The sequence below is a fragment of the Anomalospiza imberbis genome, chromosome 18, assembly GCF_031753505.1.
Source record: "Anomalospiza imberbis isolate Cuckoo-Finch-1a 21T00152 chromosome 18, ASM3175350v1, whole genome shotgun sequence".
Lineage (NCBI taxonomy): Eukaryota > Metazoa > Chordata > Aves > Passeriformes > Viduidae > Anomalospiza > Anomalospiza imberbis.
In genome coordinates, this window is record NC_089698.1 from 11,098,525 (window position 1) to 11,110,948 (window position 12,424).

At 41.3% G+C, this 12,424-nt stretch overlaps 1 protein-coding gene across 4 annotated transcripts; it reads left to right on the forward strand.

Moving 5' to 3' along the window:
• The first annotated feature begins 1,562 nt into the window (after positions 1-1,562).
• LOC137484856 (serotransferrin-2-like) lies at positions 1,563-11,327 on the forward strand. Of its 4 annotated transcripts, none has more exons than XR_011005069.1 (18): positions 1,563-1,699; positions 3,153-3,316; positions 3,689-3,788; positions 4,187-4,363; positions 4,547-4,709; positions 4,816-4,880; positions 5,537-5,694; positions 6,181-6,367; positions 6,523-6,671; positions 6,880-6,970; positions 7,277-7,345; positions 7,565-7,747; positions 8,024-8,180; positions 8,878-8,960; positions 9,774-9,958; positions 10,242-10,428; positions 10,712-10,879; positions 10,974-11,327. XR_011005069.1 is itself a non-coding variant. In XM_068209037.1 (17 exons), the coding sequence occupies exons 1-17, from the start codon at positions 1,645-1,647 to the stop codon at positions 10,759-10,761; spliced, it is 2,223 nt and encodes a 740-aa protein (XP_068065138.1). In that variant the 5' UTR covers positions 1,563-1,644; the 3' UTR covers positions 10,762-11,327. The 4 variants fall into 4 exon arrangements, 2 of the variants coding, with proteins under 2 accessions (XP_068065138.1, XP_068065139.1); XR_011005070.1 differs by having other exon boundaries at positions 10,982-11,327; XM_068209037.1 differs by having other exon boundaries at positions 10,712-11,327.
• Positions 11,328-12,424: the final 1,097 nt, after the last annotated feature.

Genomic DNA, 12,424 nt, shown 5'->3' on the forward strand with positions numbered 1-12,424 from the left:
TTAAGTTTTAGCTTTCATATTTTCCAGATTCTCTACTGCCTTAGAGTGTAACTCTGAACTTCATATAAAGTGTTAGCCACTTCTCTTCACAGTTCAGTTAGACAAAACAGTCCTTTTCCAGCCTGAGAACCAAGGACACCATTGCAGCTTTGGGCCCAAAATGTCTAAGCAACAGCGAATTGAGGAGAGCAATCTGGGAAGATGGGACTTCATAACCTGAAGCTGTAATTGGACAATTAACCCCAGTATGGAAATGGACCATGAAAACTCATGACTGGTTGTCCATCTTGGGTCCATCTTCGGTAGAGCCACGGCCGGGCTCTTGTACTGCCCAAGGTGTATCCTTTGAAGGCCTTTAATAAATACCTACTTTATTCCTGTAACTCTGCCTAGCCTCTGTTCCAGGTAGTGCAGGAAGAAATGAGGAATGCCTCAGGCTGGATGGGGCTTGGAGCACCTGATTTAGTGGAAGGTGTCCCTGCCCTTGGCAGGGGGGTGGAACAGGATGAGCTTTAAGGTCCCTTCCAACCCAAACCATCCTGTGGTTCTGTGTAACTCCTTCTGTGATCAGATCAGTGGGAAACAACACCTAAACAAATGTTGCAGATTAGAGAGGGAACTTGTGAAACTCAAGAGATGTGCAACACGTGAGTGTGAAAGAAGCAGGTGGGGAATGACGACCGAATCTCTAGGGAAGGGTACGTAAGGCAACAGAAGAAATCTGGTAAATGTATGTGCAAAAATACATGAAGTAGACACAGTACCAGGGAAATCTGTAAGATGAAGAAGGAAAAGAAAAATAGGATGAAGACTCTATTCCTCCAGAACTCTTGGAACGGTTAATTCTTTCCTGAACAGAAAATATGAAACCATATTAACAATATTTTATATATCGTCAGACACTTCTGCTTATATATAATACATAAATAAATGTTTTTTCTCTCATATATAAATAAATGTATTATTTCTCTGCTGTTGAATTAATAATGTTAATAGCTGCTGTAGAGTAATTAAGAAGTAATAATCCTTCATGTTAAGCATTAGAAAATAGGGGAATAAAGTAGTTTGGATGAGATTGCTGGGGTGGAATGGAATGAAGAGAATCAAGACAATCAACAGTGTCCCAGCTCTGTTCTGAATTCTTAGGGAGGCATAGGATTACTTTTTGTTTAAAATTACTCAGTAAATAGGCCGTTATCAGGTGAAAAAAATAAGAAGGACCCTTCAGTATTTTGTAAAGATACATGATCAGTAGTTTGGATAATTCACTTAGCTTTAGGTATCTTTTTTATAAGTTAGGTGTAAGTCTTGCCCGTCTCCCAAAGGCATTTGGGTGCCTTTTGAAACAGCAGAAGTACTATTTCTTTTTAAAGCAGAGGTCTACATTTCTTTCTGTGTCTGATAAGAACAGAACAGAAAATGCACGGATATTTTCTGTCTGTGGGCAGGAAAGGGACACTGTCCGTTTCTCCTTTGCATACAAGGGCATACCATCCTCTGATTGTTTATCAAATCTTGGTTTATCCTCGTTGATGTCTAAACCCCCCTTGTTATCTTCCAGAAGCTTTGGTCATCACTGTGGAATTCCTGGTATGAGAAGGCAGAGCGTCAGGGTAGAGAGAAGATCCTTGCTGAACTGCTGTAATGATGAAGACAGTGATTTTAATTGTCCTAATCACCTTCTCTTTGCTGGCTTCAGGTAAGGCTGATGCAGAGAGGGAGAGAGGAGGGTTGTCTCTGGGTGGATGACATTCAAACTAATATATGCTTTGGTTTTGTTTTCCTGTGTGCAAAGAAAGAAGTTGCAGTTAAACTGTGTCTCTGTTTTTATTGTTTGATCATTGGCAGATGGTGACCTTTTCGTTTTGAAGCAGCTTGATACACGACTCCCTTAGTAATTCAGTGAGGGTTTGTTTCCTTTGAATTGTTGAGATCTGCATACTCGTTAGCGGTGTCAGAATGAAGCAGTGCACCTCAAGCTGCTCCCTTCTAAAACCACTATGGGTTCTTCTTGGAATTGTGCTGAATTAACACCGAAACAAATGGAGGACTAATGTCTGATGCTATGCTCAAAGAAATAAAAACGTCAATGATTTAATTGTACACATTGCTAGTATTAATAGTTCTCCAGAGAGTCAAATGCTTAAACATCTGGAAACGACAATGTTAGAGATGCTGTGGCATTTTCTGTGTTTTCAGTCCTGGTTTTCATTACACGGCTTAAGATTCTCTCGAGTTACATAACTGCATGCTATTTTTGTGTACAACAATCACTTTTTTCCCCTCTTTAAATGTCTAGTATCTTCTTGGAGATGCATATGATGATATATTTCAGAGTAGAATGTATTTCAGAGGAATAATACAAGATGGAATAATTGCAGCCTAAAGCAAAAGAAGAAATTTTGTTGACATGTCTGGATTCCTTTAAGATGTAGCTTTATTGTTGGTTTAAAACCACCAAACCTCCAAGTCCTTCTGAAAAAGGAAGTTTCACCTTCACCTCCACCCTTAAATGCATCTTTTTGGTGTGTGAGAGCACCAGAGGAAGCAGCAGATATTAATAACCAAGGACAGCAGTAAAGATGATAAACCCCAGGGAATGCATGTTCACATCAAGGTTAGAAGTCTTGCTCTTTTACAGTCACATCCCAGTTGACTTGTTAGGAGAAAATCTGCACTGTGGTAACAGGAAGATGGTTACCCTACATTGTAAGTGCCATTCCTTCTCTTGCTATGCCACCAGGAAAACAGGTAATAGCCATAAACACATCCTTACATTTGGTTCCTCCTAATTTTGGGTGGCAGTCTTACCTAAAATTCACTAAGGTTGAAGCAAGGAAGATTCTGTGGCAAAAGATTTTGCCATAATAATTGCCGATTCTTGAGAAATCTGCCTAAAACTATTTGGTTGCTTTCAGTCAAAAGGAAGCAAAGAGACATATTAAAGATTCAGCATCAAATGTTGTCCTTATGTTGGGCAAAATTGACCTTGGTCACTTGGGTGCCTCTGTGTGGATATGTGAGTGTGAGTGAGGACAATCAAGCTATTGGGAAGTTAAATAAAAAAGAATAACCTCTCTCTTCCATAAGGTGTTAAACTGAGGGTTTTTCATGAAATCCTACAAATCTTGACTTCTTTTTTGACCCTACAGGAAAGAAATTCCGATGGTGCACCCTTTCTGACCTGGAACAAAGAAAGTGTGCTGAGCTCTCCAAAGCACTTACAGCTGTGCTGCCCCTCACTACTGCCAGTTCCTTTACTAGGATTTCTTGCATCAGAGCCCATAATACATATGACTGCATTGATAAAATCAGGGTGAGTTCACAGAGACTTTAAAAACTGATTTTGTATCCAAATCTTCTTGGAAAAGTAACTGGTAAACAGAAACTATGGGAAAATAAAATGATACTGAAATGATTGAACTGCTTATATGACAGCATATATGCTTACATGACACAGTCACTTGAGAGGCAAGAATTAAATCCTGTGAGCATTCTACCAGATGTACTGTTTTACCCCAGCTAATGTCTTTGCAGTCTCCAAGAAACAGTGAAAGCTGCTTGGAAATAAATAGGCAAAAGCAAACTGCTAAATTAAAATTTGTTCAAGCAGAAACTGTGGTCTTGAAACTTCTGTTTGTTTCCTTGTAAATGCACTTGTTTTGAGGGTTTTTCTGTTGTTTTAAAGGCAAATAAAGCAGATGCTGCCTCCTTGGATGCTGGAGATGTTTACTCTGCTGTAAAGCTGTACGGTTTGACAGTGGTGGCAAAAGAGATCTATGATCAAGGTAGGCTGGTAAAGCTGAAGAATAAACTGTACTTCTGATTTGGCTAAGAAATGGCTCTAGATTTCTTGAAAAAAAAAAGGCAATATGTTTTTCATTAGCTTTGTAGGTATATGGAGGTGGCTAATAATTGTTCCTAAAATAGTTAATGATGATGAACAAAATACCAGTGGTACTTTGTACCCAGTAGCCTTTCTGCCTGTGGTACTGACAAACTTGCATTGTTTGTTTGACAGGGTGCCATGAGGTCAGTGTATGGTTAATTCCTGGCACCTACATTGAATAGGCCTAAGATAATTTCTTCTTTAGCCATGTTCACTGAAGTAGTTCAGCTCCTCTTCAGAGATGGAAGCTGCAGAATTGAATCTTTTTTTCCTGTTATACATTTTGTGCTATCGCAGGGAATTGTGTGTTTGCTGTGGCCATTGCCAAACGAGGAACTCTGGATATCCAGAGTCTACGAGGTGTGCGCAGCTGTCACAATGGAGCCAGGTGGACATCGGGCTGGAATATTCCACTTGGCTTTCTCCTTGCAAGAAATTTTCTTTCCTGGGATGAGGCCCAACCTCTGAGTCAAGGTAGGTGATAGGAGCCCTAGGGCTACCTCTGGCCACAGTGAATGTAACTGAAATGCCAGCAGATGTAGGATGAACTAGTTATGGCCATTATATGTTTGGCCCCTTTTCCTCTTCTGATTTTTTTCCCATTTGACATTTTTCTTTCTTTTTGTTTTGTTTTGTTTTTTTCCCCTACACCTGCAGCAATTAGTGAGTATTTCAATGCAAGCTGCATCCCTGGGGTTGGTGTTGCTGCTCCCCAGTTGTGTGCTCTCTGCCAAGGACAAAAGTCCTATGTCCGAGACAGGAATCACTTCTGTGAGACAAGCAGTAATGAACCCTTCTATGACTCTGAGGGAGCCTTCAGGTGAGCTCTGGGACACCGGGCCTGAATTCGCTTTTGGGGGAAAAAGAACTTTTAAGGTAGGAAAGCCAGGTGAAATGTTAATAGGATGGCATTTGTCTTCCTGCAGATGCTTGAAGGATGGAGTGGCAGATGTTGCCTTTTTAGATCATCTAAGAATTATGAGTGCCACAGGTAAACTTAAACATGCAGTTTTCTTTTAATCTTTGGCTGTGCTCTTTCCTGCACAGGTGTTTGAGGGATATGCCTATATTTTTGTTGTTTTCAGGGAAAATTCAATCCCTGCAAGCAGGTCAGGGGTATTTCTTGGCTCTCCACACAACTCAGAAAGAAACAGAACAGGAAAGTGTGAGTGAGCAATGATAGCTCATAGGAAATTCTTAAAATGGGAGCAGACAGGTGATTTCATTAGATGTGTCTCTGACACAGCTGTCAGTATTTGCTTTGCCTGAGTTACAAGATTCCTTTTAAAATTCAGCATATTGAGCTGCATAACTGTGAAGTTCCTGTACACCTGCCTTGTACTTTTAAACTCAGTTGAGCTCTCTACCAAAGGTGGTTAGCAGTAGTATTTACAGGTAAGTATTTTTAAATAAATGTATTTACAGCGGTACAGCTTAAAGAGTATTTTGGAGCAGCTCTGGCTGAGGTCCCTCTCTTTGCTATAAGAAGTACTTACCAAAGCCAACTTTCCCAAGTGTGCTTGGTACACACCATCTGCCTGCATAACCTTTAGCGACCTTCACTGAAAAACATTTTATATTCCATCTCTGTGCCTGCTGCAAAGTCATGGCTCCAGTCACAGATTCATGAGTGTCTCCTTGTTTCAGAGTCAGAACAACAGGAATATGAACTCTTGTGTCCTGATGGGTCCACAGCTGAGCTGACTGAATACAGCACCTGTAACCTGGGCAAGGGGCCTGGCCGCGGTATCGTCACCCGCAACAACTTCCAGAAGATCACCAACAAATTTCTTAGCATGATCCAAGTGAGTGAATATTATAAGCTGTCTATGTCCAGACACAGTGTTTTCTTCCATCTTTGTGTGACAATCATGACTCAAGTTGCCTTTTTTCTAGAGAAATTTATAGTTAGTGTGAATAAAGTGCTAAAAATTGTTAGTTCTGGGGAAGGATCTTGCATTGGCTTGTGTAAGGTTTTGCTTTTTTCTAAAGTGTTCTTCTGTAGGAGGCTGAGAATAAATCAGTAAAGAAGGGGGAGATGCCATAACACACAAACTGGAAAATGGCTAATGATGTTCATCCTGCCATGGAACTTTGAATCAATTTTTTTATGTGGCTGAAGGAGACTCATAGGTTCAGGCAGGGCTCACTTTTCTTCATATCTTTTTCTCAATTTATAAATAGTATTTGATATCTTGACCACCGATACAAAGGGAGGGAAGGCTGAGGCTGCCTGTTGCTGGGAGAATGACCAGATTTGTTGCCATTTAAAAGTGTTGTTCTTGTTCTAGCGCCTCTTTGGGCATAAAGGAAAGGAAAGAGCCAGATTTGAACTCTTCAGTTCAGCACCATTTGGGGGAAAGAACCTGCTGTTCCGAGATGCCACTCAGCACCTGCAGCTTCTCGAGGAGCAGCTGGAGATTGCCTATGTTCTTGGTCTGGATTATGTAGCTCTCCTTAAGGGACTCGGCCATGAAGGTGAGAACTATTCCAGAGGACTGTAGCTAGGGAAAGGGAAGAGAAAGTTCTCCTTCCACATTATTCCTCCCTCCAGACACAAATGCATTTACATGAAAATCCCCTTAACATATCACAGATTGGTGCACTGGTGACATTATCTGCTTCCATTTCAGGGAGCTCTTTGGACAACAGCGTTGTGCGCTGGTGCTGCATCAGTGATGCTGAGCTTCGCAAATGTGAGGAGTGGGCACTGAACATCAAATCTGACCCGTTAGTCTGTGTCCAAGCCACTTCCATGACCAAATGCATTGAAATGATCAAGGTAGGAGACTCCTTCTGCTCAGGGTGTAAGACTGCACAGGAGATGTATGTTTTGTCTGAACTAAAGAGAGGAAAACTGGCTTGAGGAATAAGTGGGAATGAGAGGGAATTTATGCAGGGGAATTTCCAGCCAGTGGCGAAGTCCTGCTGCTTGGATACTCAATTCATGCAAATCCTGTTTTTGTTATTTTCTCTAATGCTGCTGGCAGAGTAGTGAGGCTGATGCGGTCACCCTGGATGCAACACATGTGTACATTGCAGGGAGATGTGGACTGGTGCCTGTAGCTGCAGAATGCTATGGTGAGTTCTCATGTGACCTTATCAAGAAAAGAGGGAATCAAAAAAAGTACTGTTAAGAACATAGTTAAATTTCCACAGTTTGTGATGTTTCGTGATGGAAGCAGGAGTCAGTATAAATGTCCAAATACTTTTCCCAGCTCTTCCACTAACTGGCTCTAGCATTTGGTCTGTTTATTTTATCCCTTCTGTTAAAGGGACAAAGGTGCTGACGTGGCTGAAGAGGATCACAAGGGTTTTGAAGGAATGCTGCCATGTAAAAGTAATAACAGCAGTTGCAAGATCCTTAATGTTTATCTCTCCTTCCAGGGGGAGATTGTGCTCCAGCAGCTGAGACCATGGAGAACACAGGGAAACTAATTCATCTTAAACACAAAGGTAACAGAAACTTTCTAGGGTTTATGCAGGAATTTATTTGCATGTTGGTTTAGAATAGAATTTTCTGTGCAAGGACAAGAGCTTTGTGGCTAAGCAAAGAGTGTAGGTCCTGTACTGTAACTGGAGATACTGTGACAAGATGAGGGAGGGAAGGGGGGCTGTACCCTTCTGGAATACTTAATTGCCTTGGTATAACTGGTTGTTGTCATTGTTTCACAGCATTACCACCGGTTTATGCTGTTGCCCTAGCTAAGAGAAGTGCCAAACAGATTCACATCCATAACCTTAGGGGAAGGCGATCCTGCCACAGTCACCTGTACAGTCCTGGAGGATGGTTACTTCTGTCCAGACACACAGTGGGAGCTCAGCAGAATGATACTGAGAACTGTGATATTGCCTCTGGTAAGGGCTGCTCTGCATTCTCTCTTAACTAGACCATGAAAATCTGAAGCTTAAATTTGTGAGTAAAATAGAAAAGGGGCCATGAAGATCCAAACAGCAACTGATGACTCCAGTTTCAGAGGGTGTTGAAGCAGCTTTTCCTCGTATTTGACTATGTGTCACACTATTTAGCCCTCTTCTTGCTAGTTAAGATGAAATTCCTTTCCTGTCTTTTCCCATATGTGAAGAGGCTTGGGGACACCTTGCCTTAATCTCATCTCCGTTTTCTTTACTCAGCTTATCAGAATTACTTTTGGAAGGGCTGCATGCCAGGAGCAGGTGGAAACCTGTGCAAGGTGTGCATTGGAGATGGTGAGGTGGAAGGAGCTCGAGTGTCCAGCAGATGTGCTGCGAGTCACAACGAACGTTACTATGGCAATATGGGAGCACTCAGGTGAGAGTCAGAAATGCAGAGCAACAGCCAGAATTGCCTTATTATTTTGATGAGTTTTTTGAAGGGATTTTTTTCCCTATTTGTTAAACATCTGGCTGTATAAACTTTTGTTAGTGTATATTTTGTTTTGGTTGCAGTTACTATGGGATGTTCAGCTGACTGATGGTTTAAAATGGTCATTAAACCATTTCCAGAACAAGGCAATGCTTCCAAACATGTACAGCTTAGAGCATTGGTACTGACTCATTAAAGGGAAGGGATGAACGAAGACCAGAGAGCAGAGGTGCTGTGGTAAGAAGCAGTGTAGCATACAGGAGATAATTAAATAGAGAGGAGATAAAAAAAAAAAAATAAAAATGTTGAAGACAGAGGGAGAGAAGACTATTAAAGGTGAAACTTTTATAAAAGCACTCTTATGAAACACACACAATGCATTTAGTTGAATTCCATTCTCTTTCCTGCCTAGGCATGGGTGAAGGTGCACATTGTGCAGCAGCTTTGACTTGGGAGCTGCTGTAAGGAATGAAGAGGATTGTTTTAGCAAATCTCTGTGCTGAGATTACCAACATATTCTAAGGGATTAGAGATGGGAGGGATACTTCCAGCTACTCCTATTTTAGCTTCAGATGACCTGTCCAAATGTCAGTCACCATGTAGTGCTGTCTTTGATCACTTTTTTTTTTTTTCCTTGCACTAGGTGCCTAGTTGGCAATCCCAGTGGAAGAAGCTTTGGAGATGTAGCTTTCCTGGAACACTCAAACCTGCTCCAGAACATAGAGGGTGAGATGCAGATATTGTCTTTTCCTTTGAGAATGTTCATTAATGTCAGTTACTTCCCACAAAGCAACCATCACTTGTGAAGATCAGCCTTTACAGGTTTAATCTAGGCCCATGAAGTTGTGTTTGTAAATGGAAGATTGCTAGAAGCTTTCTGCATGTAGGTGTTCCAGTAAAGCTCAACATTCAGATACCATAGGAGAGGAAAGAAGATGAATCACCCAGTGCAGAGATGTGTGTTGGGATAATCATCCTTGCAAACTGCACTAAATTTCTGGGAGCTTTAAATTTCAAATCTTTAAAAGGCAAACCAAAATATGTTTTTCTTAGAGCCAAGGAGAATAGGAACCCTCATTGAAGCAAAATAAAATTCTATTTTAGACAATTTCAGTAAGAGAAGAGACTTTTCTAAGAGAGGAATCTCTCTAAAATCAAATGAACGTAGAAGGGGCTGGAAACCCACAGGAATTCCTGCAGCAATTAGCAGTTCGTTTGGGGAAGCAAAGGGCCTGCAGGCCGAATTGCTTTGTTTCCAGAAAGGGATCTGGTTACAGATGCAGATGAAACATGATATGCTGTTCATATGCCTTGATATTATTCTAGTTTAGTTGGTAGGTGCAGTTTAAGTTCACTGACCTCAGTGAAGACACTACCCTGGTCCTTATGCATTCCTAAGAAATGACCACATAGCATGCTGTGTTTGTTTTGAACACATTGACTAAACTTCTCCCTCTCAAGTTTTAACATTTTGAGATTCACTCTCTCTTCTGCTTTAATTTTTCAAAAGGATTACCTTTCACTTCATTTTCTTTTCAGATCTGGGCAGCTCTGGTTGGGCAGAAGGTTATACCCCCCTTGACTTTGAACTCTTGTGTCCGGACGGAACACGCGCCGCAGTCACAGAATGGGCAGGCTGTAACCTTGGCCCCATTCCCCCCAGCACAGTCATGACTCGACCTGTCACTGTCACTAAAATCTCTGACTTCCTACTGAAATCTCAGGTGTGACAGGTAACAGGGAAAAGCTTGGCATTTACCATTTGCTATGTACAACTGCTGAAAACCCTTTCAAGATGAAAAGCTTTATATACTAGTGCCTTCAGATCCAATACAAAAGAAGTAAAAATGTGCACAGGAGATTGAGAAAATAGTTATTTGGATTCTCTTAAGGGGTATTTTTGCATCTTTTTGTACTAGTAAGAACAGTGCTAGATAAAAGTATTATTAATAACTCAAGTACTATTAATAACCCAAGCTGTGAAACTTTTATTCCTTTTCTGTTCAGGAATCTCTAGGAAGCAAATTGGATTCTGAATTCCAGCTCTTTCAGTCCTGGAAGTATGGTGAAAGTGATCTGCTTTTTAAAGACACCACTCAGTCCCTTGTTCATGCAAGCCATCTGAGCTATCAGGAGATCCTTGGAGAGTCTTTCATTCAGCTGGCAGAATCAGTGTTTAATTGCACACCTGCAGGTAAAGTCAAGTTCTTAATTCAGAGTTAGAGAGAAATGCAGCTGGCAGCCTTCTGCGCACAGCTTTTGTTTAGACAGCTTGGAGAAGTATGCTCTACCCATTCCTGTTCATAACAAATTTCTAAGGAGTCCTGTGTTAGCCTTCTGTGAGACTAAGTGGGTAACTGCAATTCAGAAGGGGAATTTGACCTCTATTCTGCTGTTTTAATGAATCACATCTGAAGAACTTACTACTTTTGAAGCTGATAGCATCTCTCAGTGTATACTTTCTTACTGGTTTGTAGGCATCCTGGACTTCTGCAAACAGGATATCTGTGCATCCTCGTCCAACTGACAGCTCATATGGAGGCTTTGCAGGGCACATAACATCAGCATCGTTGCTGAGAACAAGGAAAACCTGCAAGTCCAACCAATCCAAAGCAATCAGCAAGGAAGCAGTCATCTCCAGAAATGTATGCTGAACACCTTCTTGTCTTTTTTTTTTCCAGCAGATTTTATGTTTATGATGATGTAATACCACTCATATATCATCCCTTTCTTTTGGAGCATGGCAGCATGGGGAACAGCACAACCAACAGCACAGAACTAGGATCAGCATGGTGGAAAGAGCAGGGCCAGTACCATGGACTGAAATACACACTTGGTATGAGTGGTACAGGTTAGTTGGTAGCATTTGTTTGCTGTGCTTGTCTTATAAACAGTTTCCATGCAAGAACCCCAATCAACGAACATTTTGGTAGTTGCAACATTGTCTTCCTGTATCTGTGATTTTGGTTGCAGCTAGATAGCCCCTGCTGAATGCACATCTATATTTCTTATTTAATCAATGATTTTTTTACTAGTAAATCAAAACATTTTTTCTCACAAATAAATGTATTAAGACATTTAATAGCCAGCAGAGATGGATGCTTGCAGCAGTGGATATTCCTCTTTGTCAAGACCTCCAGCCATTACTTTATATTGATGCTTTGAATTTAAGATTCTCTGAAGTGTCAAAATACTATCTATCAATTAAACACCACAAGTTTTACAAGCAGAAACTGGCTGAACATGATAATGAAGCTGTTTTAACAGAAATCATCTGTTCATCATCACTTTCCTGACTTGTCCCAGCACAATGACAAAGCCAAATCCTCAGATGCATTTGCAGCCAGCAAGTTGCAGCCCTGAAGGAGCAGGGAAAGAGCAGGATGCTTCTTTAGGCCTCTTAGGTGTTCCTGCCTTTCTTTCCTAGAGCTTCCCTGCCATCTGTGGGGCCTGTGTGACACTGCACTTGGGAGGAGGCAGTTCTGAGAACACGGTGAAGAAATGCATCTGGCAGCCTGGCTTTGCCAAGAGCAGCATGCAGCTGATCAGGGATAAATGAAAAATCTGGGTTATACACAAGATTTTATAGGTTGGGAGGGGAGGGATTTTTTCTGACATAGACATTACCAACGTTTACTAGGCCTTGTTGATGATCCCATGCTCCAGCTTTGATTCACAAACATCAGTGTGCTACCTTCCACAGCCTGTGGTACATGAACCACTGGCCAGCCTCAGTCTTGAATCTCAGATCTGAGCTGAGCAGGAACTGTTTGTGCTTTCTGTGCTCCCTGGCTCCTGCTACTCTGCTTTCTGAAGAGATGGATGCTGCCTCAGTATTCTGAATAGTAGCTGAGATCATGCTTAGTATCTCCCAGGCTGGGATGAAGAAACACCAGATCTGCTGCTCTGTGTCTCAATAACAGCACGCCCTGTTACCCAACAATGCTGATCTCTTTGGAGATTTGACCTTTCCCCCCTGCATGTAAGACATATTATCATGCATATTTACCCATACAAGCCTAAAGGCCTTAAACACCTGAGAAGTTATCAGAAAAATTTATTTCCATAAATTAAAAACACACACAAAAGAAACAGTAAAATTTTAGATTCACACAATATTGAACAGAAACAAAATGCCAAGAGCATGATGGAGGCTAATGGCACAAATGTACAAATTCTCATTGAGCTAT

Bases quoted from the DNA above. Each gene is read 5' to 3' on its own strand.
- LOC137484856 (XM_068209037.1), top strand. From the start codon at position 1,645: ATGATGAAGACAGTGATTTTAATTGTCCTAATCACCTTCTCTTTGCTG. The intron at 3,789-4,186 runs GTAGGCTGGTAA...GTGCTATCGCAG, and splicing joins AAAAGAGATCTATGATCAAG to GGAATTGTGTGTTTGCTGTG. The intron at 5,695-6,180 runs GTGAGTGAATAT...TTCTTGTTCTAG, and splicing joins AATTTCTTAGCATGATCCAA to CGCCTCTTTGGGCATAAAGG.